Consider the following 26,331-nt stretch of genomic DNA (forward strand, 5'->3'; position numbering starts at 1 on the left):
AAAGAATGTAAGTCTCTGTGTGTGTTTGCTGTGGTATTTGTGCATGTGTGGTTGCACGGTAACAAAACAAATTGTCAGAACCTTCTCTTTATGCCATTTAGAGGATATCTGTTGTCTCGATGGTGATAGATTGGTCATAGCTGTGTTCACAACATTGCATTTACATTATGTTCCAAATGATATCCTACTATGCTGAAATACACCCCCCACGGGTTAGGGGGAAGAATTTACCCGATGCTCCCCAGCATGTCGTAAGAGGCGACTAACGGATTCTGTTTCTCCTTTTACCCTTGTTAAGTGTTTCTTGTATAGAATATAGTCAATGTTTGTAAAGATTTTAGTCAGGCAGTATGTAAGAAATGTTAAGTCCTTTGTACTGGAAACTTGCATTCTCCCAGTGAGGTAATATATTGTACTACGTTGCAAGCCCCTGGAGCAATTTTTTGATTGGTGCTTTTGTGAACAAGAAACAATTAACAAGTGGCTCTATCCCTTCTCCTCCCCCCCCCCCCCCCCCCCCCCCCTCCCCCCCTTTCCCCGTCGCGATATAATCTTTGTGGTTGAAAACGACGTTAAACACCAAATAAAGAAAGAAAGACAGATCTGTTGCCGTGAACATGATCGATCGCTGACTTGATATTGTTGAGCACTTTGAAAACTTCCGGTTTACATTATGTTCCAAATGATATCCTACTATGCTGAAATACTACAATGAATTTTTAAACGGCTAACCTGGCTCCGTCCTTTCTAATCAGAGGGTGGTGTTTTCTTGAAAATGTTCGTGAATATAGACTCCGCATTTACGCTGTCAAATTTCCATTTCTGTGAGGACCTCCACTAGCTGCGTTTATCTCCATACTTTTGTGTGTTAATCTAGTGGCCAAAGAACTGCAGGTCTGATTGAACATGTACATATGTTTGCAGGTGTATATTTTTATTTTCCTGATAATGTGTCAGGAGATAGTTGGGTATTCTTTCATCCATGAGACAATAGAAAAAATAGTTGGGTATTTCATCCATGAGGCATTTGAAGAGATTATTTTTGAGTAAATGTTTTTATGGACTCAGTTACTAGTCTTCAAACTTGTGTGCAGCATTTTTACAGGCACTATGCTTTTAACAAAAACAAGGAGTCGGAGGTCACGATTTGTACAAAGGGATGATGGATGAGGGTGAGAGGGAAAATCAGTTGGGGAGGGTGGTGCAGGCGGATTATAGGGACCATGCAGACATTGCAGTAATGATATCTCTTTATACAATACGTCTTTTTATTTATATGAACTACTTGTGGAAAACATATGTCCTTTTTTTTGAGATTGTGGGATCAGTGCTATGTATTTCATTGTAACTAGTTTTTGTTATGGATTTTGCCATCACACATGGAGAATTTGTCTTGATCGAGTCTGGATTAAAAAAATGTTTTTTCTCAATAGTTTTCTTTTTCTAAACCCTTAATATGAGCAGCATTTATTACTAAACTAGGCCTGCAGTGAATAATATCGATCTTAAATGTTAGCACTTATGTAAACATGCAACAAGGTTTGCATGATTGCCTCACTGGTGAGTTACTTCCCTTTAACAGTTTCTCCAGAATTCCTTATTCCATTTTTAGTAACATCAGCTTGTGCAAAAGCCAAAAGAGCACATGTATCTCTGCTTGTCAACTGCAGCCAATTGTTGATATTTAATTGTAGATGATCCACTTGTGGTTGTGCTTTTGCAGTGATCAACAATCAAAATGTCTTTCTCTTTGGATTTTTCTTTCTTCTGTATATACTCCTCCCTGTATGTATGGTTGCAGTTCAGCTTAAAAAAGCGGTTACCCCAAATACTGCAAACGGAAAATGTGCTTATCACAGGTACAGTGAAACCCCTGTTTTAAGACCCCCCCTCCCCCCCCCCCCTTTTAAGACCCTAGTTTTCAGATTTTGTGTTAATAATGCCTGTACACCATACCATCCCTTTTGAGGTATGATTGTCCCAAATCTTAGAGATTTTGATCAACTGGGTTTCATTGTACTTGTTTCTTGCTCTTCCTTCTACTTCTGTTCTCTCTCTCTCTCTCTCTCTCTGTCTCTCTCTCTCTCTCTGTCTCTCTCTCTGTGTCTCTCTCTCTCTCTGTGTCTCTCTCTGTGTCTCTCTCTGTGTCTCTCTCTCTGTCTCTCTCTCTGTCTCTCTCTCTCTCTCTCTCTCTCTCTCTCTCTCTCTCCCCCCATCTCTCTGTGTGTTTATGAAATTGAGTTTGTCAGTCTGTTGTTTACTCTACTGCTTTATAAATAAAACAACCCACACAACAAACTCTGGTAATTCATTCATAATCTCTTTTTGTGTCCCTGTACATTTTCATAATTTACAATGACATAATTTTGATATTTTAATGACATTTCAACAGAATATGCAGAATGTTAAGTATTTTGTTGAAGGTGTAAAAAAAGAAGTAAAACTTAATTGATGTGAATAATAAATTCAAAGCACAACATTTGTACAAAGATTTTGTTCTGGGAAAAAGGACGAATGGTGCACTGTTTTATACAAAGAATACAATTTACTGTACAACAGCAGCAATAGCAAAAGCAACATGATAAAATTAGAGAATGAACAGAAAAACAAAAAAAATGAATGAAAATCGACTGACCAAGCAAAATATGAGTAGAGGAATTAAGTCTATCGATGTAAATGAATGCATTATCTCTTGAGCTAATTTTGTTTTATCAAAATAGAGACCCATCAAAACAAATGTTGATAACGTGAATATAACACTCAAAATAAGAAAACATACAAAAAACCCTCACCAAAAAACAAACAAACAAACAAAACACAAAACAAATAATCAACACTTGAAGAAAAAATACCAAATGACAGTGACCTTTAGAAAAAATTTACGGATACCAGCTAGTTCTTAACTACACTTTAACATGGAATGTATGTATGTATGTGTATGTGGGTGCGTCTCAGAAACTGGACCTTTTGTGTGTGCCATAATCAAATTAGCCCACAATTGAAACATACTGAATTTTAAATCATGATATTGGTATTTTTGAGAAGTAAAATAAATAAAGAAATAGTACAAACAAAACTGAGTATTTTGCATGATTATTATGAAGGTTGTTTTGCGAAAGAAATGATTAAATGCGTGAAAAATGGAGGTCTGATCTGTGACATGAACCATCAACTAGTTTTGTACCTCACTACAAGAATCGTTTAGAATGTCCAAGGACTGCTATTTTTGTTATGTGTGTTTGGTTTAAGTGTACTTGACAGTTGAAATGTTATTTTGTCCACAGAATTGTTTTTTTAAACGAAATTAATCGCTTGAAAGTTTGCCATCACTGTCGTAACATAGGTTTCCACACGCGTGCAACAGCAACAAGTCCTAAATTTGAACTTTAGAATTTGCATATTCATCTTCAACACGATCTTGACATGAAAGGGCATAGAAACTCGCTAAGTTAAATGTTATTTAAGTATTATTTTCTCAAAATTGCATCTGCAAACTAAGTTGAAAGTTGCGCAATATGACATGCTTCTTCAAAATTCCGTTACGATGGTGAACGGTTTTGCAAATAATGTTCAGAGTTTTGAAGAAAGATTAGAACTATTTTGCGCGTAGTGACTTAGAGGTGCGGGTGACTACGCATGCGCAGTTACAGAGAGAAATAGTTCAGGTTCCAGCAGCGAAGAAAGATTTCGAGAATGTTTCCAAAGTCTGTGATTTTGTTACGACAGTGATCAACACCCAAGGTTCTTAAGAAAAGGTGAGTTTTTGCTGCTATGATATTCTATGAAGTGAAAAATTAGGCTAAACATTTGTTAATAATAGTTTTTCTTTCGATTTCACGTAGTCAAAACTTGACTAAATGTTTTAACATAGAGGGGGAATCGAAACGAGGGTCGTGGTGTATGTGTGTGTATGTGTCTGTTTGTCTGTGCGTGTGTGTGTGTAGAGCGATTCAGACTAAACTACTTGACCGATCTTTATGAAATTTGACATGAGAGTTCCTGGGTATGATATCCCCGGACGTTTTTTTCTTTTTTTCGACAAATACTTTTGATGACGTCATATCCGGCTTTTTGTAAAAGTTGAGGCGGCACTGTCACACCCTCATTTTTCAATTAAATTGATTGAAATTTGTGTAAAGCAATCTTCGACGAAGGCCGAACTTCGGTATTGCATTTCAGCTTGGTGGCTTAAAAATTAATTAATGACTTTGGCCATTAAAAATCTGAAAATTGTAATAATTTTTTTTTTTTATATAAAACGATCCACATTTACGTTCATCTTATTTTACATCATTTCCTGATTCCAAAAACATATAAATATGTTATATTTGGATTAAAAACAAGCTCTGAAAATTAAAAATATAAAAAATTATGATCAAAATTAAATTTCCGAAATCCATTTAAAGGAACGGTAAGTGTCAATGTTTTCTTTAATTGTAAAAGTTGTATGTTCAATGGAATGGTAAGTCTGAACAAAATAATTACTTTATTTTGTTTTTAGCCAGTGAATGTGGATGCATCAAAATCTTGATAGACATTAAACAAATTCATGTTAGTGAAACTAGTACACATATTGCATCAATCTTTAGTTGAAATCGCAGGTACTTGCATGTTTCAGGTGCAAGAGATTCGACCTGATGAACTGGTGGTAACGTTCCTTCGAAGGAAACCGGAGGGGAACTACTATTGCTTTCCAGGGATCGATGATATTTCCTTAGTCCCTACATCTGATGCAACCATGATTCGTGATCCCACCTTCAATGCCAGGGGGCATTATTTCTTTTAAAATAAATTAATTAACTGCAAGTGGCAACTGTTCTATATGTAACCAATGCCTTTGGTTTATTGTCTTAACAATTGAATGAACCACTTTTAAACATTTGCATTCTTCATGTCAAACCTTATAATACATGTCTGGTTGTTCGTTTCCGAGTTACGTCGGTGATGAACTTTTCATTAATGTTTCTCTTTTTTGGGGCAAAGTTTGCTTGATTTTGTCCAGCTTTTTTTCTTTCTGTTCCTGTTTTAGTGTTTGGCATTTTACCTAAGAAGAATCTGGTTGCAAAATCAGCTTCATTTAGTAAAGTTTGTGGGAAAAAGCATAGCTGTTTCTTTGTTACAAAAGTGATGTTTCCATGTTACATCGGTGACCATTTTGCATTCTTTTGGGATAACTTTCTAACATTTTGTCTTGGAGCAACAAATCTTTGTATATATGCTATTGTGAAGGTTAAATGTCAATAAGACTGAATGAATGCCATGTATCAACATGTTCTGATCAGGATATCATTAATTAATTTTCATTTTTGTATTGAAATTTTGACGAATGCATGGAACTTTGAAAAAAACATTATTTTGTTGTTTGCATGTAGTCATTTCATATTGAACTCTATAATGGCTTGTGATTCAACAATAATAACTGAATAAAAGTCGTTTTCAGCCTTATAAATGCAGTTTTTTTGTCTTTTATTGTTTCCATGTTACATGGGTGATTTTGCACACATGGTACAAATAATGCTCAATATATGGCAAACTAAAGGCAATGTTATATTTTTTCTTGTTTAAACTGAAAAGGTACACCCTGAGAAGTGTGTAAATAGTATTATCAACGTTTTCTGGGAAGATTTTACTTTTGGTGATAATGTCACAAACAGAGGACGAGATTCTGAGACGCACCCATGTATGTATGTATGTATGTATGTATGTAAGTATGTATGTATGTATGTTTGTTGGTGTGTTGGTGTGTCATGTGTGCAAGTAAAAAGGGTATTGTAGTTGTACATATATTACTTTAGATATTTTTTTGTTATCATGGGTTTTATGAATTTTCTTCTCTTATTCTTTTATAATTATTAATTAATGACCTATATGTGCTGATGACCAATTTAATTTCCTTTGTTGGATCAATAAAATGTTATGAGTTATGAGTTATGAGTAATGTAAAAGATGGATAGATTTAAATACCTGGGCACATCATACACATTTACACAGTCAAACTTTTCGAAAGTAATATTGTGGGAGAGACTAGCTTAGCAACTGATCCCTACAGCCTAAACGAAGAAAGTCAGATGGGAAATGATTATAGAAACTTAACCAAGCACATGCTCAGACAATCATAAGCACAACTCAGGGAAAAAAAACCTCTAAAGCAGCCCAATTAGGGCTATTTTACCTGAACAGATAAACGAACAGATATATAGCATTTCAATTTTGATTGGCCGTACTTCAGATTCAACATCAACAATAACACATGGACGGAATGTTGTAGTCAAAACCTGGCTTCCGGGAAAAGGAGAAAACACATCCCACCTCATGTGGGATAGCTTACAGCTGTGTCTTTCATCGATAAATATCTCTGTATAAGGGACACTGTTTTCTCTCGGTCTATAAACCACACTACCTCTGAAGTGATGACAACTCTTTAGACAGGACACCTGTTTTCTGTTTGTCTATAAACCACAGTGCCTTTGAGGAGAGGACATATCTGTGCAAAGGACACCTGCTTTCTGTTTGTCTATAAACCAGTTTTTCTGAGGAAGGGGCACCTCTACACAAAAGACACCTGCTTTCTGTTGGTGTGTAAACTACAATGCTTCTGCGGACACCTTTCTTTAAAGGACACCTCTTTACTGTTGGTCTATACAGCACAGTACACAGGAGGGGACACGTGTGCAAAAGACACCTTTTTTATTTTTATTTTTTTTTTTTACATCTATTCACCATCGTATCGTGAAAGGACACTTGCAATAAAGGACATGCACTAATGAATGTTGCCCAAAAGTGCGGTCTTATTTGCAAATACATGACTGCATTAAATCAAATGGCTCAAAGCCGAAAAAAATTGCAGTTAAAAAAAGGATGGGGTATACACGCGATTGGTGACACCACCTTAAGCAATTAACTGAAATGAAGTTCTCAAGCTTTTACAAGTTTTAGACTTTGTAGGCCTCTCTCTTTGGAAAGGAAAATACATGGGCAAGACAATAAATAACATAAGATCACAGAATTGGTACAATGCTAAAACAAAATACAGCCGTGGGTACCCCCCCACCCACCCCTTAAAAAACCAACAACAAAAACAAACAAACAAACACAGAAACTAGTATTTGAGAAGGACGGCATGCAATAAAAATGTATTCAATATGTTTGCTTGTTTTCTTTTGCTCTTTCACTGCATTGAATGTCTAAAACATGAATTCAGATCAGGAAAATGTTAATTGAAAATACATGTGTGATTAAATAATAGCATTTGAAACCAGATAATATCTAGTCCTTTTAAATAATCACTTTTGTAATGCTGTTTTTTCCAAATGTGTAATTTTTTTTTTTTAGTTCAGCAAATTGGCAAGAAATTATTATGAGACTCAATCCTACATCATTTTTACTCTCTTGTTACTCTCAGATGAACTTATAATTTGTCCCTGGTTTTGATCAAAGAAGACAACAACACACACAATAGTTTGTACAAAACTGTGTTCAGCTTTTAAAGAGACTCTTCAATTGAAGAACAAAAACACATGATCAGATCTATTTACAGACTTTTATTTTTACAAAGTAAGCAACCGCCGTTTTGATTTTTTTGCAATAACAATTAACAACAACAGAACATATACATAAGCGCCAAAATCTTTTCGCAGGTCCATCTGGTACAAGTTTTCCTTGTCGTTCAATGTCACAGTTTGCTTTTCTCGTCTAGCAATGACGTTGAAATTGGTTTTTTTACTCCCGAACATGATTATAGCGCACAATAAAAAGAAAACACTGAAGATAAGAAGAGCGTCTTTCTTGCAGTATTCTTCATACTGTTGATACAGGAAAAGACACTTTTTGTATATGATATGGTCGTGATCTTTTCATATACGTGGCTTGGGTTACAGTGGAACATGATCAGCTCGCTTTCCGTAGCTTCAAGCACAAGCCATAATTCCAAGAACTTTGCTTGAATATCAGCGAATTCTGACCATCCATAAACTCAGACTTGATGTCCAACTTCTTGAAAAATCAAGGCCTCCACTGTAAACCTAGCTTCTGACTGTTGTATGATCCAACAAGAAAGTCCAAAAGTCTTTTGTTTTGTTTTGACCGACTTGCGCTTTTTCTTTGGTCAGAAAAAACACACAGGACATCTTTCCTTGAAGGAAGCCATGGCACCCAACCAACGGATAACACTGTTGGCATGCCAGGTTGAGGTTATTACAAAATCCCACTACAACAAGTACCCCGTTCCTATGATACTCCTCAGCAGCGAAGGTCATAGACAGTAAAGGGATATCATGAAGCAGGCAACAGGGGTGATCAACGTGTGCTTGTTTGGGAATGAATCAGAACATTGGAGGTAGGATGGGCAACGCAGGTTGGGTGAACTCACATATACATTCAAAAGGGATCGCCCATGAGAGATGGGTGATGTCACTGCATGGTCACCAAAGAACCGTTGAATAGGGTCTGACTGAACTGACTGAAGTGACAGGGAAACTGTTATTGTTCGCGACGTTGATGAGTTTGTTTGGATGGGCATGATGCACATCTTGGTGTAGTTTCACCCAAGAATCGGTGACAACGTTTTGAAGGTTTAGCTCAATTCACCCAGTAAAAAGAAGAGAAAAAACACACACCTGCTGAACAGGCTAGAAGAAAATCACTTGACGTTGAAAAATACCCAAAGAAAGGGTTAAAACCAATCTCTACACTGGGAAAGAATTGCCAAACTGATCCGATCACATATTCATTGGGACAGACTTGCAGAATTGACACTGACTTAATTCACATATGTTTTGGGGAGTTGACCAGATCTGGACTAGGTGCATCACCCAGTCTTCACGAACCAGCTGCTGGTTTCACTCAGTCATTCACAAAACAGTGTTGTTGGGTAGGTGTGGGTGAAATCACTCAGTCTTTAGGGGTCAGATGTTGCGGAGATGTTCACTTCTGCAGCCTCAACTGGTCAGCCTGCTCAGCACCTCCATAGCTCTCCACCTCCTCTATCATCCCCTGGGCCTGTGGAGGAGAATAACGTTTGTATTAGTAACAATAGAATAGAACCCCATTTCAAGATCTCCAAAAATCAGGTCTTAAAAAGGAGGGAGTCTTAAAATGGGGGTAAATGTACAAAGGTTATGAATAGAAAGTCAGCGGGCGGGGATGTAGCTCAGTCTGTAGCGCGCTGGATTTGTATCCAGTTGGCCGCTGTCAGCGCGAGTTCGAGAGTCAACCTTGTGTGCAGACTCTCCTCGGTGTCCGAACACCCCCCGTGTGTACACGCAAGCACAAGACCAAGTGCGCACGAAAAAGATCCTGTAATCCATGTCAGAGTTCGGTGGGTTATAGAAACACGAAAATACCCAGCATGCTTCCTCCGAAAGCGGCGTATGGCTGCCTAAATGGCGGGGTAAAAAACGGTCATACACGTAAAATTCCACTCGTGCAAAAAACACGAGTGTACATGGGAGTTTCAGCCCACGAACGCAGAAGAAGAAATAGAAAGTCGAAAGTCTAAGAAAACAGGGTCTTAAAGGAGGGGTTCCACTGTACACGAATTGCCAGATCTGGGTATGCAGTAGGAAACAGTTAAAAACATCTGGGCAAAGAAAGCGTGAAGTATTTGTTGAGATCAGATCAGATTGAATTGAACCTGTTGGCTGTACACGAGAAAGTTACCAGCCGGGTGGGAGCCAGCTTCTGGTTGAAGAGATCAGATCAGATTGAATTGAACCTGTTGGCTGTACACGAGAAAGTTACCAGCCGGGTGGGAGCCAGCTTCTGGTTGAAGAGATCAGATCAGATTGAATTGAACCTGTTGGCTGTACACGAGAAAGTTACCAGCCGGGTGGGAGCCAGCTTCGGGTTGGGATTGGTTAAAATCACAAACTTCATTTTCAACCATTCTGACCTTGCCACCAGCTCCTGCCTGGTTGGTAACTTTCTCGTGCACATTCGCCCTTATAAGGTCTTTTGGGCCGAAGTGAACGAAAAAGTTACAAACCGGGGGGGAGCCAGCCGTGGTGTTGGATTGTTTGAAATTGAGATTTGTTGAAATTTCGACGAATCAGATCTCGCGGTTTGTTCTCTGTTGTTTGGGTGCCACCCCCCCCCCCGTTTTCTCCACTTACAGCCCAGCCCTTTGAATTTGAGGAGTGATCAGCCAAGCAATGTCACTTGGTTTAAACAAAACTTTATTCAATTTTTGTATCGTGACATATATACAATATTTAACATTGAGGATCCGAACTCAAGCATAAAGCTTATATCAACGAATCCAATGTCACTTACCCAGATGTAGAAGGTGGCAGCCCCAGCGCTAGCATCTCGAACCTGGTCCGTGGTGAAGGACTTGCACACCTTTCGCGCCATATCGGCAGACTTCATGGGCACGGCACGAGGGTCGAACTGTGAGATCTTCCTCATCATGGACTCCCGGCCTGTCTTGGACATTAGTGTCTGGCACGTTCTCCATTGCTGAATGAACGAGCAGAAAGTTATTGGTTGGTTTCTAGTTATGAACGTTGAAGCAGTTTTTGTTTTTTGGTATGAAGGAACTTGGGAATTCATTGTGACGACCAACGCAGACGCACAGTGAGACAAGAAGAAACGTACAGAGAAAAAGACGTATAGACGTGGCGAGAGAGAGAGAGAGAGAGAAAAGAGAGAGAGAGAGAGAGAGAGAGAGAGAGAGAGAGAGAGAGAGAGAGAGAGAGAGAGATATGCAAACACGCAATCGCACATATGCACACGCACGCACGCACGCACGCACACACGAACACACTGGGATAGATCGATGAAGTCATCCTCCTTGAACAACCGCCTCCCCCCCCACCACCACCCCCAAACCCCGAAAACCTAGCACCGTCTCCATTCACTTTATACCCCTTATCTCTCTCTCACCTTGACGTCCTTCAGCGTGGACCCCAGCAGCAAGAAGGTGGCCATCATGGACTCGTGAACTCCCCCAGGCGGGTTCCCGTAGCTCTTCAGCTCCGCCACGGTCTTCTGGTCCATGTTGAGGACGGCGTGGCGCAGCTTCTCCAGCCTCGCCAGGTGCTCTTTCAGGCGGGCGGCCAGGGCGATCTGAAGGTCCAGCTGGTGCTCGAAGTTCACCTCCTTGGCTCGCTTGAGGGCCTTCTCCAGGGCCGGCAGGTCCCGCTTCTGGGAGGCCTCCATCAGATCTGTGGGTTTAATAATGATAATAACAATAATACTGAGAGCTTATATAGCGCGAACCACAGTAAACTATGCTCTCCGCGCTTTACATATTAATTAACTATGAATAGAAAAACCAATTTCAACAGGTTGGTTTGTTGGTTGGTTGGTTATTTTTGTTTATCGTCTCTTCAGCAGCTAATGCTATACGAGACCAATGCAAGTTTGTTTCCTTTTTCAGTTCACATGGAAAGCTCCATGCTTAAAACTACTTACAATCAGGTCTATCACTGTAATGGTTTCAACAGAAGGTAGGATGTGCTTACAGTTTGGTGCCAGTTGATTTCTGTAGTTGATTTGACGTGTTATGCATCTGTAGGCAAGGGACTCGTATGTGCTCTTATTCCCTCAGCAGCCAAGATCTTCTTAGATGCTCGTGAAAAGTGTGGATGCCATGATCTGTTTCGTAAAGGATTCTAGGTTTTCTAGTAAACGTGGATAACGACATTTTGGGGATTTGCTGGCTATGAAGTCTAATGTAGCCTGTCGTGATTGCAGGCATGCCGCACTGCATGGTGATTGGCCCCAACATATCCACTATAATGAGGGCCCCAAAGGGGGGGTATCATCACGATCACGGGAAGGGAAATTATAGCTTTCACGATCACAGTTACCTTGATTTTTGTTTTCACGATCACGAACACCAGTGGCAAATCACGGTCACGGTAAAAGTTGCATGTACAGAAAGCACGTGTCAAAGTAAACACAACCACACAGTAATTCGCTCCTCTGGATCTATTGTTTATTAAACACAAAGTGAGAACTGTTGCACTTTTTTATTATCATTTTTTTAATTCTCTTTCATACACACATAGAAATACATATCATGATTTGTAATCAGTAACAAGAATGTTGTTTTCTCTCTCTCTCTCTCTCTCTCTCTCTCTCTCTCTCTCTCTCTCTCTCTCTCTCTCTCTCTCTCTCTCTCTCTCTCTCTCTCTCTCTCTCTCTCTCTCTCTCTCTCTCTCTCCACTCATACACATTCAACTCCCACACCCTCACTCACCCACATGAATATATACTTGCACAATTTCAAATTTCCAGAGCTAAATCTTGTAAAACCCATTTTCTCAAAAACTATTGGGTGGATTGAAATTAAAGTACATGTATGTGTGATGGGTTCTTTATTTTCAACTTTGCCATACAATTTGAGGTACACCATCGCCTGGTTTCATGGCCTTCAAAAACAAACAGGAATGCTACAGGCCCAAAATGGTTTTACCTGAAAGAAGCGCGCAGTGCCATTGGCAAAGCCACAAGCCTGAGCCTGCGAAGCAGGCGATCCAACTAGGGGGGTCCGGAATTTTTTTCAAAAAACGGTTAAAATCTGTGCAATCTGGTGCATTCTGGGCATCATTTTTCAGGGCTGTAATAGTGTTGTGATCTTGTTAAAAATCCCATTTAGCCTCCCCCCACCACCATTCAACACACCTCCAAACTAGTGAAAACAACACTACTGTGCGCTGGCTTCATTGAGACCGGTCGCGTTGCGCGATATTCACACGGATCGTTTTTGCGGAAATTTTTCAACTTCACCGGAATAAATTTGACTTTACCGGATTTCGAAAACGGCTTAATCGGATTTCCGGCAATTACCGGAAAAGTAGCATGCCTGACAAAATCCCCCGCAACGAACATGACTTTGATCGTCTTTGACATGAGGATCAAGTGACCCAAACTGGCACGTCTCCCCGCCATTGTTTCTGAATTTAACCCATTGTTGATATTAAAGTTTAAAGGCGCTAAAATAAATCCAAGCTTAATCAATGCAAAGAAGCGACAATTAGAATCTATGCCAAGCGTTTCCACGTTGCTGGGATGAAAAACACATTTCTAGTTTCGGTTTTGGCTACACGCAGACTCGATCTCGAGCCAGTCGAGGTCACACTGAGCGAGTGACAGCAGGACGTGGCAATGTCGACAATGTCAATGATCTCACTCAAACTCAAAGATCTTGAACAAATTTCAAGATCTTTGCCTACATTCAGAACAGTCATAGAGCAACATAGATCAACATACCTTGATATTTCGTCTTCGGAAAGACCGACCCGTAGCCTGACCTTTCCACCAAGGAAGGCATTCTCGCCGCCTGCTTTGGTCTGGCTTGAATCCACAAAATATAACAGAAGTTCGATGACAGTACCGCTGCACGCCATTTTTGATCTTCGAATTCGAATTTGACTGAATGCACTCAAAACTTTTGCACGAAGTCCTTCCATTGGATGAAATTTGGCAGACTTTTGCAATTTGACTTCTGATTGGATCTCTTTTTTTGTGTGATTGGTCCCTTTGGAAGCAATCGCTGTCAAAATCATATTTCTGAATGTGTTGTTGCTTCCCTTCAATCGGGATTGGCTCCTTGACGAATAGAGGATCATAGAGTGATACTGCTGTGAAAAATGTACGTTGAAAATAAAATGCTTTGCAATAATGCCCATCACGATCACGAAAACAAATGACGATCACGATCACGAGACTTGATTTTTTTGTCATCACGGATCACGGGCAAAGTCCCATCACGATCACAGAAATGGAAATTTCGGCAATCACGGTCACAGAAAGGTCAAAAAACGCCAATCACGATCACGATTTTAAACCCTTTGGGGCCCTCTATAATGTACTAGTAATACATTCTGATAAGCTTGGTAGAATGCACTGATACGCGGTTGTGACATAACTTTCAATGTTTTCTTGAAACCCCCAGTATAATAATTTTGACTGAAACTGCTGCAAGGGGACTCTGACATAGGTCCGTAAGATTTGGGATAATTATCTCTCTGCCAGTGAGGAGTTAATTCTCAAGAAAAGTGGGAACGACTTTACAGTGTTCTGAAACTGTTGGGGAACTCTGACATTTGGAATAGGCCTAATTATCTCTGCCAGCGAGGAGTCTGTAAACTACCGAGAAAAGCCGGAACAACTATACAGTGTTTAATTCCGCTTCTGTCTTGTAGCGGTCAGCCTTAAGACCAGCGATTCTTCAGATTTCCCCCAGCCTATCCTCCTTGATACCCACCAGCCTTGGCCTGCAGTGCCGTGAGAAGCTTCTGAGCTCTGACGAGGGTCTGGTCGTCCTCAGCGACACCCGTGTCCTTGTAGCGGGCGATGGCGGCCTCCAGCTGCTTCTGGTCTTTCAGCTCCATGGCCTGCTGCACTCCCTTGCGCGCCAACAGGCGTCGCTCCTCTGTGTGCACACACAGGCGTCAGTCAATATATGGGACATGTCAAGACACAGCAACGATGATGATGGTAAACAGGGGGTGGGGGGAGAGAGGGGGGAGAGGGGGGAGAGAGAGCGCGGGAGGGAGGGAGGGAGGGAGAGAGAGAGAGAGAGAGAAATAGGGAGAGAGAAAGAGAGAAATAGGGAGAGAGAAAGAGAGAAATAGGGAGAGAGAAGGATAGTAAGTACTCAGCAACATCATTAATAAGTACGAAGTACCACCAGTGAAAATATAAACCTCAGCACCAACAAAAAGCAATAGTAATAATTATGGGCGATTCCCTCTTTCACATAGAAACAAAATTCAATAATACTGGTTCTTCTGTTGGTCATACAGGCTTCAGCGAATAGATGGATATACAATGCATTTTACAAAATAGATATGAGCAGCATTGGCAGCAATAATGATGAAAACAAACTGGCCACGATTACTGGTAAAAATGAAGCTCAGCACCATTCAGCAGTATAATATAAAGTTGTGCGGGGTGGACATTGTCAAGAACGCATCATTGTACTCTCATACAAATGTTTTTAGTGACAAAGACTTTTTTCTCCTATTTCCCACGCGTGGTGATACCCATAACTTTGTCTCATTAGTGATCTTCAGCCAGAATTAGTAGTGTAACTGTGAGCAAATATTCAACAGAATAGCAAAATCTCCAAATATATTTGCAATCTCAAAATAGCAAAATCTTTCCTACAAAAGTAATTATTGTGGATTTGTTTGGATGTAAGGTTTGTTCAGCATGTTATAAAGCCCATTTTCACCTTATGGCAAAAAAACCACAAAAAAAAAAAAAAAAAACGCAGAGGAAAAAGATGCAAAAATAAAAAGAAGCAACAACAAATCTTCGTCACCATGCAGGATACGAATGTCAACTAAAGCATCTAAAATCATGGCACCCAGAAGCAAAATCAATAACTGTGCATTTCATGACACTCCCTATTCCAAACCCTGAACCGTTCTTGACAGGGTACGTCTTGCGGCATACCACCGCATTGCTACACCCCTAGCCCTCCACCCTCCGTCTATTTTGGCACACTTGAAAAACAATCAAAAGTCGTGCAAAAACAATATTTTCTCTCTTGTGGTCGTCCATCAGAAACTTACTCAACCAAAAAGCAGCGACTTCCTCTGGGGTTTCGCCATTCTCTATAGTTTGAAAGATTGTTTTATTCTCAAAGCATTAGTGCACATCCGATTCTTTTTTTAATTTTTTTGGTTCGTTTTTGTAATGTTCTAACTGATTCCGTAAAACTAAAATCTAGACCCTTACACACCCACATGTATCAACACAAACAATAATAATCTCAGGTCTTGTTAGGCTTTTTAGCTTATATGGAATAAGTCCAGTGTTTTGTGATCGGGAATGAGATAGGGCCCGATGCGACTATGTATGTTTTGTCTGTCAAATTGTCATGCTGCTCCATAATAATATATATGTACTTAGCTACGACTAACATTCACAAACTCTCCAACACACATAGGCCCGGAAGAGTAATGCTTTACACACAAATACAGATTTTCCTAATATTTTTTTCACAGGTAAAGATTGGATCGATACCCTTTTTTCTTTGTGTATACTGAGTGGGGGAATGATAAATGCAACACGACAACAACATAACCCGAGTCGGACCCCCGGAAGCCATTGCGCTGTTAATCAATTACAGAGTGACAGGCAACAGGCCATTACACACACAGAACGCGGTTTTTGATTAATCCCGATTGGTTCAGTCTAGAGAACAGGATGTCATGAGTTGGGTTCGGTGCAGGGCGAGTAATACATCAGGGATTTCTAAAAACTAGAACGATAACAATGCTGAAGCCGGGTTGACCATGTTACAGTTTGCAGCATGAGCAGGAGACAAAAGACTGATTTTATGGTACATCAGAAAACATTAGGCAACATTATTTTGAAAACATACACAAAACCATACAAATCAAACAAGTGTATACGTTTTTATGTAAAAGCACCATGCAGTATACTGACGAGCTACAATAACATGTTCACTCACACTTAAAAGTTGGGACAACACACTTGCTATATCAGTTACAAAAAACAACGATGATTCTCTAAACACGAAATCGCAATGCACACAGTGACGATCACAAAGGATAACAGGGGTATCCGAGACGAAGAAGACAACACACGGGCTAATGTGTGTTATCTATACATGCAGTAACAAAACTTAACCACAGACTGTTCACATGACGTCCCACATTCCTCATGCAGTGAGTATAAGAACCATCGGGGCTATTGCATCAAATTATTAAGTGATATCGTAAACTTCATAGACTCTTCATGAAGTGATCAAGCCATCAAGGCAAGCTGTATACCACACTAAACTTTTCACTAATTCAGTGATACACAAACTTTTCAGTCTCATTTTCTACTCATGCTAGAAAACAGAACCACAAAAATGCAACCGATACTGAACTGAAGGTCGGTATAGCTCAGGGCCGGACCAAATGAGTTGTAAGGGTGGGGTTCCTCCTTTTTTGGGGGGGAAAATCAGCGAAGTGGCGAAGCCACAAGCGCGCGCCTGCAAAGCAGGCGCGCGTACTAGGGGGTCCGGGGGCATGCTCCCCCGGAAAATTTTTGAAAAACGGTTAAAATCTGTGCAATCTGGTGCATTCTGGGCCTTGTTTTGAGGGTTAAGAGCAGCATTGTTTTGGTGCTAAAACTAGTAAAAAAAAACCACTCAAAGCAAGGTACATGCTTTTTTCAGGGGTGGGGTTCCGGAACCCCTGGAACCCCCCCCCCCCCCCCCCCCCTGGGTCCGGCCCTGTAGCTTGCAGTACATCACACACAATCACGACAACCATGCTAGTTGATTACTGTTTTAACGACGATCATGTTGGATATTGCTCCACAAATAGTCATGCAGTGCGACACAGTTTGGCAGCTTGAAGAACAGCATAACATAAGCTGCCTTTGTCGTCTTACTAGCACGTGGTGTATCAAATACAATCATGCTTAGTACTGTTCCACAACAGTCATGCGGTGTTAAGGCATTCACTGCGGCAGTCAACATAGGACATCTATGCGCTGTGCATCCTTGTACACCTGGTCAAGTCATGCTGTGCTACGGTATACATCTGGGCAAGTCATGCAGTGGTGAAGCATTCACTGCGGCAGCCTACAGAGGACATCCATGCGCCGTGTATACTTGTACACCCGGTCAAGTCATGCTGTGCTACGGTATACATCTGGGCAAGTCATGCAGTGGTGAAGCATTCACTGCGGCAGTCTACAGAGGACATCCATACGCCGTGTATCCTTGAACACCCGGTAAAATCATGCTGTGCTACGCTACACCGCATCTCAGCAGCATATTGTCTGATACCTTTGTACGTCCTGCCGTTGGCAAAGCGAGGCAGGGCTCTCCTCTTGCCGGTCTTGGGTCTGACTGGTGGACTGGTCGTGGCGAAGGACACTTCAATCAATTCACTGTCGTCCGGGGGTTCTGGCTCCGAGTCGTACTCGGGTTCTTCCTCCTTCCTGTCTTCCTCCTCCTCTGTTTCCTCCTCTTCGTCTTCTTCCTCCTCGTCGTCTTTTTCTTCTTCTTTCCCTTCCTCGCCCTTTTCTTCGTTTTCGTTGTCCTCTTCTTCTTCTGCGTCAGCATTATTTTCGGCATCCTGTTGTTCTTCTTCATCTCCTTTTTCTGTATCATCGCTGTCTTCATCTTATGATTTAAAAGCAACACAGTATCTGTAAGTCAATATTCAACTCCCCAACTCGTTCAGAAAAAAAGATTTCTCTTGTGGCTATATTCCTCCACGCAAGATATATGCAATTGATAGTAACACAAAATGGGATCTTAAAAATATGAAGAAGGATCAAAAGAAAAGGAAATAAAGAAAGAAACTAACAAACAAATAATCAGGGTCCACTAAATACTCGCGTTTTTGTAGGGTGTGGGGTCGATCCTTAGTTCAATGAATTTGAGTTCCAAATAGGTGACAGTTTTTTTTTTCGTTTTTTTTCTTTCTTCAATCAAATTCTTACATTTTTAAATCAACAGCCTAAATAACGGGTTGAAAGAAAAAAACAAAAACAAAAAAAAACCAACCTTACATTTAATTCTTTTGCCTTAACCTTTTCACCTCTATCATAGGTGACAGTTAATATGCCTTTGTACTCACCTCACTTGAGTTTGATCAAAAGCATTCAAACAACAAGGTGGAAACCACAACAAAACCCAGCGTATAACCTTTTGATATATTCTATCAGAGACATACATACAGAGATGCGAAGCGAGGGCCGCTCGCGTGAACTCTTAGGCTACGCGGGCCGCGCTCGGTCAGCGTGACCTCGCGCCATCCCGTACTAAGTTGTTGTTCGCTTGCTCTCTGACACCGATTTGAAGTGCTTTTCTGTCATATTTCTTTGGATATATCCAGCTTCAGACGAGAGATATCAGTGTACGGTAAACTTGATTCATATGCTGTAGCTTCAATAGTGTGCACACGAATGCATTTGAGAGGATTGGCTTCTCGAAGTGAGTCAAAAACGGTTCCTTCGGTTCTTGCGGCCATTGTTTCTAAGTCCATTGTGCGTGGAGGCAATGTTTGGGAGCTAATATTTTCTTTTGTGCGAAACTTTGCTTTCCCTTGACTGGCAAATGCATTACTGGTGTATACATTAATCTGTTTGTATAATTTTTGACGCGCTGTAATTAAATTTGATGCTTATAAGTCACACTCAAGTGGTTCTCACACATACACTGGCGTGTGGATAAAAAGTTTTTAAGGAGAAATGAGCGAAATTGCTTACTTTAGGATTCATCTTCTAATCACCAAATAATGCAATAGTCTTCTTCTTGTGACTTTCTGTTTCTCTTCAGTGCAAATAATCAACATTTTGCATGGTTTATTATCTATGATTTTCTATGAAACAGTTATAACTCTTTAAAAACACAACAATTGCCAGCTTGGCGCCAGTCATGGGAGGATTACTTGCCCCTGTCGTAGGCGAAGAGTACGCGAACAATTGCCAGCTTGGCGCTAGTGGGAGGATTACTTGCCCCTGCCGTAGGCGAGGATAACGCAAGCGGGAAGACAGCGCTTCGCATCTCTTCTATCTATGTCTCTGATTCTAGGTATGTTACAAAAAAATTCAAAATTTTCATTTAACATTTTGATCTATATCACTTGAAAGAGCAGAAAATCAGCAATCCAATGGTATATATAACTTTGAGATTGGATAAGTGTAACCCGAGTTATGAATTTTTAAAGTAATAAAATTCGTAATAGAGGCAAAGAGGATAAATTGAAACCATTTTTGACATTTTTCAGCTAAAATTAACTGTAACTCACACATTTGTTTATCAATATTGTTCAATTTGGTATCAAAAGAAAGGTTCAGAGCTCTATCTAAACAACTATGATGAAAAAAAAAATTTTTTTTTATTTTTTTTAGTAAGTTAGTATGAAACTGAGAGCAGACGAACTTCCGACCGCCATGTTGGATGTGAATACAACATGGGTGACAATCCGGGCGCAAAGCGGCGCATCCGTTAAAAGGTACTTCGCATCGCTTTATCGACTTGAAACTTTGGGAAACAGCAGGAAAATGGTCAAACTAACTGTTCAGAGGGGTCTCATAAGAGTTCAAAGGCTATAAATTGGTTTATAAAAGTACCTCTTGTGTGTCTTCTTCGCCCGATATTCTGGCCGGCGAGCTCGACAGTGTTGGACTCGCCATCTTTCTCAATCTTAAAGTCAAGAATGTGCTCTACGTCTTCGACAGGGTGCCTATGTGATGTAAATTTGGACAAGAATAGAAAAGAGGACCCCAAAACTGAGACAGTGTGAGTGATCAGAAAATGGGGGGGCCATTTTCAATGACGTCAAAAATTGAGCTGCGCACGCATTTTGTAACATACCTATATATTCTACCATTGAAGAAAGATTCATAATTATTACAAAACATTCAAATCTAGCAAGTCAATGCTTAAAAAAACACATTAAATAAGGAGAATCCCAAACAGAAAAATCACTTGTAAACAAATTAGGAACCGGATAAAAAGATTATCGGCTCGAGACGCAATGGCTAGTATGACAACTTTTTGAGGAGTCCATTTTAAACGAGAAACAGCACACGTCATTATCACGAGACACCTACCGTCACTTCCGGCAGGAGGCGCAGAATCGGCAGGGGTCTTGGGTTTGGGTTGTTCGTCCTGGATAGTGTCCATGATGGCGTTAATGTTTCCACTGTACAGCTCCCCTGGACGACGGCGGTTGACCTGCACATCATTAAATATATGTTAGAACAAGACAAAAAGGTCAAGTTTTGTAAAATGGCCGGCAAATCTGGAAGTGATTTTGATTTCCAAACACAAACTCAAAGTGTGATCAATTGAAAAGCTTCTTTATATGACGTTGGGACTCCCGGGGAGTGCAAGGGCACACATGCTAAAGTCTTGAACACTTGGTAGGGAATTGTTTCTTGAAGTGCCTTTTGTATATGTGACAAGGTGACCAGTCACCAATTATAGAGTAAGGTTTTGTCATTGTTCAGTCTAGTGTTTGTAGTTCATGTTGCCGATCGCTTTACGATGTTTTGTGTAATGCCATTATCTGTTTTAAGTCAAATGTCACCGGCAGATCCTAAGCACGCTTAGCCGTCTGTATCCATGTTCTGACTAGTCTTTGATCCTTTGAACTTAAGCCACTCTCCTAGAAAGAGACGGGGAGCCTGCAGGTGTTGTTATGTCACTGTATTCCTCGGCTAGCGACATGTAGCAGTAGTTTTCAAGTAGGTGTGAATTCCTTTGAATTTGATACGGAGAAGCGTGTCAGCTGCGGTTGGAAGGTCTTAATCCCTTACCCCCCTCCTTCTTCTTGTAATGGAACCAATGGAATGGTTTATTATCTTAGCATGTTGTGTTGCTAATAGTTACTAGGATTTTGATTGGATGTTTGTGACTCTAGCTAAAGTTTGATTATGTATGTACATGCTAGGGTGTGAGAGAGAACTGAGAGAACTCTGAAAGACGCGAGAGAGAGTGGACGTATTTTGTTGTGTGCTCCACTAACTGACTTCTGGTATCGTTGAAATAAAGTCACGTTACTACAACCCCTGACTTGGCGTCTCTATGTGAATGCTTCCTGCCTTAGCACCACTACTTCACCCCATCACATATATGTGGGCATACGAAGTTTGAATGAAACGACACGGGTGTGACTTTTCTTTTTTTTTATTACGAAAAGTGTTGCAATTGGTTTTGCCCAGTTTATAATTACACCCTATGAATACTGCTCTGTAACATGCCTGATACTTGGCCACGTTACGGACTCGGCCACTGCTGGCGTCACCGACGCACGGTCACTGTAGACGTTGAGCACGTACTCGCCGTATCCGGCAGACCATCTAACTATGATGATATCCTTACTCCACTCACCTGATACTTGGCCACATTACGGGCTCGGCCGCTGCCGGCGTCACCGACGTCACTGTAGACGTTGAGCATGTACTCGCCGTATTCAGACCATCTTACTATGATGCCATCCTTAGAATGAAGCCCCTCTACAAGCTAAACAGTATCCTGACCATCTAACTATGATGATATCCTTACTCCACTCACCTGATACTTGGCCACATTACGGACTCGGCCGCTGCTGGCGTCACCGACGTCACTGTAGACGTCGAGCACGTACTCGCCGTATCCAGACCATTTTACTATGATGCCATCCTTAGAATGAAGCCCCTCTACAAGCTAAACAGTTACTCCACTCACCTGATACTTGGCTACATTACGGACTCGGCCGCTGCTGGCGTCACCGATGTCACTGTAGACGTTGAGCACGTACTCGCCGTAGTCGTCCAGCGACAGCCTGAACATGTTCATGTCGTCCGTCTTGATGACCTCCACCGGTTCCATGTCCCCGGCCTTCTGGCCGTTCCTCCTGTGGAACTCCACCACTGCGTTCTCACAGCCATGGGGCACTGGGATAAACACCTCCTTGTCGCTTGTCTCCACCGTCTCGTTGCGGATGACGTTGTCCTCGCTGTCTTCTTCGTCGTCTTCTGTGAGGGGAGAGAAGAGTGGTTGGGTGTGATGTATGAACAATTCTTTATTGAACGAGGGTAATAGATTAAGCAGTGATCTGCTTTTTTACATCTAACCCTCGCCCTAAAGAGGAACTAACTAAAAATAAAAAAATCCAGTTCTACATTTTAACAGGTAACAGAACTGGGAACACATTATACATATATCTACACAAATGCACTGCATAGAGGGAAATGGCGAGTTCATAAGCGATAAGGAGATAGAAGAGCTCTGAAGACATGACAGGTGTGAGCGAGAATTGTGCGGAACAAGTCTCCCAGCAGCTCATAGCACAAAGACTAGAGGGTCTCAGTTAGTGAGACGTTTGACTCAAAACAGTGTCTTCGAGTTTTGTTTCCTTTTATCATGCAAGCAAGTCGTATTCATGTAAAACGTGTAGGGCGTTCTTGTGAAAGCTCCCAAACATATATTTAGCGAAATCTCCATCAAATAGTCTGCATTCGAAATACAGAGGAGTTTTCGCAGATCAAATATGTGTTTTGGAGCTTTCACGAGAACGCCTGTGAATGTTCACTTACTGCTGTCCCCGCTTTGTTCGTGTCCGTCGGCCTGCATGAGGTAGGTGTGTACGTTGAAGATCTCCGTGTCGTTGCCCTTCTCCTTGGCGAAGACGTTCAGCGAGTACTCGCCTTTGTCCGGAAGGTCAAGGTCAAAGATCCACTCTCCTTGCTCGTTGCGCCGCGTGGCGGTCACGTGACGAGCGGCCTTGCCGTCCACCGTGTGAACCTCGCACACGAGTTCTGCGTTGTTCTTGGCTGCGAACTTCACTGACACCTGTAGAGACAGTGTTTTTGTTAACAAATCAGCTTTGCCTGTTCGATAAGGTCAGAAACAGGTTGAGCGGGTCATCGTTCACTGAAATTACACATCGCCATCACGTAATACAGAGAGCAAGCGAGAAAAAAAAGAGGTTGAGTGTGTATGTGTGTGTGTGTGTGTGTGTGTGTGTGTGTGTGTGTGTGTGTGTGTGTGTGTGTGTGTGTGTGAGTGAGAGAGAGAGAGAGACAGAGACAGAGACAGAGAGAGAGAGAGAGAGACAGAGACAGAGAGACAGAGACAGAGACAGACAGACAGACAGACAGACAGACAGCGAGAACTCAGAACTCGAGATAGAAGAAAACCAAAGGCGCTGTGCATGGTTACGTACCTTTCCATCCTTTGTATCAATAGTGCCGCCAGGGTGGGAGAGGGGTTTGACCCCGAACCGGTCAGCATCCGGGCCTTTACCCAGCATGCCGTGCGAGGTGTTGGGGAAGGGTTTGCTCTGGTCTGTCTGACCTTTACATTCCACCAGGTAGTTGAGCACGTTCTCCGCGTCGCCCTCGGCGTTAGGTTCCTGCGCGAAGAGCTTGAGGGCATATTCACCTATATCAGAGGGAGATTCGATGCTTTATTCACGATGAGACAGAAATCACATAAGTAAATGAACACAAATTAGCAAATGAAAAGCAAATCCCGAGTGAATTAAGGTTGCTTCTCTTTGCCTCTTAGGTGACATTTATTCTATTCACTAGCAGTCAAACCCGGCTTCGGCCGGGTGCTAGCAGTTAAGCCCGGCTTCGCCCGGGAGTAAGCGGAGTCCTGTAGCAATTTAAGACGCTCGCTATCCCATTATCATTAGCCTTACCTCCTTTGTTTGGATACAAAAAAAGAGTTATCTCCCTTACCTTCTAGAAATTTCCGGAACTGTCCAGTTAATTTTTCTTTCTTCATTTCTTCCCCTCATAGGAGCAATAGCGAGTCTCTAATATCACTGGCATGATGTGCTTGCTACAGGTGAACAGTAGGCACTGAACTGGTCTTGCATCATATAGGCTGTATTCAATAAATGGGAGGTCCATAATCTGAGAAAGGAAACAATGAATCAAGAAACTAAAACCCAGGTGCACATCTGCGGCACCTAGGGAGAGTACGTGCACACTATCTTGTTCCTGCCTCTTGCCATCTCAGAGGTATGGCGACCACAGACAAAAAAGAGTTATCTCCCTTACCTTCTAGAAATTTCCGGAACTGTCCAGTTAATTTTTCATTCTTCATTTCTTCCCCTCATAGGAGCAACAGCGAGTCTCTAATATCACTGGCATGATGTGCTTGCTACAGGTGAACAGTAGGCACTGAACTGGTCTTGCACCATATAGGCTGTATTCAATAAATGGGAGGTCCATAATCTGAGAAAGGAAACAATGAATCAAGAAACTAAAACCCAGGTGCACATCTGCGGCACCTAGGGAGTGTACGTGCACACTATCTTGTTCCTGCCTCTTGCCATCTCAGAGGTATGGCGACCACAGACAAAAAAGAGTTATCTCCCTTACCTTCTAGAAATTTCCGGAACTGTCCAGTTAATTTTTCATTCTTCATTTCTTCCCCTCATAGGAGCAATAGCAAGTCTCTAATATCACTGGCATGATGTGCTTGCTACAGGTGAACAGTTATCTCCCTTACCTTCTAGAAATTTCCGGAACTGTCCAGTTAATTTTTCATTCTTCATTTCTTCCCCTCATAGGAGCAACAGCGAGTCTCTAATATCACTGGCATGATGTGCTTGCTACAGGTGAACAGTAGGCACTGAACTGGTCTTGCACCATATAGGCTGTATTCAATAAATGGGAGGTCCATAATCTGAGAAAGGAAACAGTGAATCAAGAAACTAAAACCCAGGTGCACATCTGCGGCACCTAGGGAGTGTACGTGCACACTATCTTGTTCCTGCCTCTTGCCATCTCAGAGGTATGGCGACCACAGACAGACAGACAGACAGACAGACAGACAGACAGACAGACACTCTCTTTTATTATATGTATAGATAGATATACCTATCATTTTTATTATTTACATATGTACAGTGGAGGTAAAACAAACAATGTCAATGTTTTTTGTTGAGTACAGCAGTAGAAAAAGATCAGGAAAGCTGAATAGAAAATAAGGTCGTCTTTGGAGATGAACTGCACCAACACAGGCATTTGGTTCATCATGAGAGAAGCTGTCTGTGCAGTTCTTACATTTTAAAAATATTTTGTGAGTGTGAATCTTTCGCTTTCTCTATGATTTAACGTTCCATAAACTGACCTCTTTTGTTTTAAGATTTAATATTGTTCTTTGCTGTGAGATTGAAAAAAACCCACATCAATGAAGCCCTCTTCCTCGTGCAAATCTTTACATATCTTTTCAAGCTTAACGTTCCCTCCACCTGCAATCCTCTATGTTGTGCTTCATTCCTTTCTTTTCATTTCAATCTCCAGATCGAAGAGAACTGTTGACTGTTTCCTTATTATGTCTGCTAAAGACAACCAGGTCATAAATCATGCTTCGTTTCGTACATGATTAAACGTTCCAGTAAAAAAAACATCTCCTTAATTTGTTTTTATTATAAATTATGCGCAAAAGAAAAAGGCAATATCAGTGAAGTTTCACTCTTATGAGTCACAGCCACACAGACATATCTAGCTAGCTAACCATCCCCAAACATATGACTGTAACCGTTACCACAGCAACGGCTGATACCATTGCCTAATCAACTCCTTTGACAGGGAGATCCCAGGATGTGGCACAAACGCTAACATAATACCGTCGCCCTGGCAACGGTGATTATTGTCAATGTAATTCCCCGAAGATATCATTCAGGTATTTTGCTGTAAATCTCTACTTAGTGCCGAGGCCATCTTGGTACTTTCGGGTCATCACGACAGCCACATGACAGTTCACAAAGAAGATTACAAGAAACTGGACTATATATGTTTTTGAACAACAAGCAAACAAACCAACAAATCTTACATGCCCGCACATTCACACTAACTCACACATACATGCACATCCACATTCTAACCATCTCTACA

The 26,331-nt window shown here is 41.3% G+C and overlaps 1 protein-coding gene across 3 annotated transcripts in view; it reads right to left on the reverse strand.

Moving 5' to 3' along the window:
* Positions 1–2,299: 2,299 nt before the first annotated feature.
* The window catches only part of LOC138966695 (uncharacterized), a 67,692-nt gene continuing 43,660 nt past the window's right edge, over positions 2,300–26,331 (reverse strand). For 2 of the 3 annotated variants that reach the window (XM_070338998.1, XM_070338997.1), the window contains exons 7-15: positions 23,643–23,860; positions 23,014–23,269; positions 22,163–22,452; positions 20,545–20,668; positions 17,765–18,103; positions 14,213–14,380; positions 10,882–11,162; positions 10,270–10,455; positions 2,300–8,997 (exon numbers count right to left, since the gene is read on the reverse strand). In XM_070338998.1, the coding sequence (XP_070195099.1) occupies positions 8,923–8,997; positions 10,270–10,455; positions 10,882–11,162; positions 14,213–14,380; positions 17,765–18,103; positions 20,545–20,668; positions 22,163–22,452; positions 23,014–23,269; positions 23,643–23,860 (1,937 nt within the window). In that variant the 3' untranslated portion in view covers positions 2,300–8,922. The remainder of the gene's footprint in view (positions 8,998–10,269; positions 10,456–10,881; positions 11,163–14,212; positions 14,381–17,764; positions 18,104–20,544; positions 20,669–22,162; positions 22,453–23,013; positions 23,270–23,642; positions 23,861–26,331) is intronic. The other variant, XM_070338999.1, reaches the window with a different exon arrangement.

The sequence above is a fragment of the Littorina saxatilis genome, linkage group LG5, assembly GCF_037325665.1.
Source record: "Littorina saxatilis isolate snail1 linkage group LG5, US_GU_Lsax_2.0, whole genome shotgun sequence".
Taxonomy (NCBI): Eukaryota; Metazoa; Mollusca; class Gastropoda; order Littorinimorpha; family Littorinidae; genus Littorina; species Littorina saxatilis.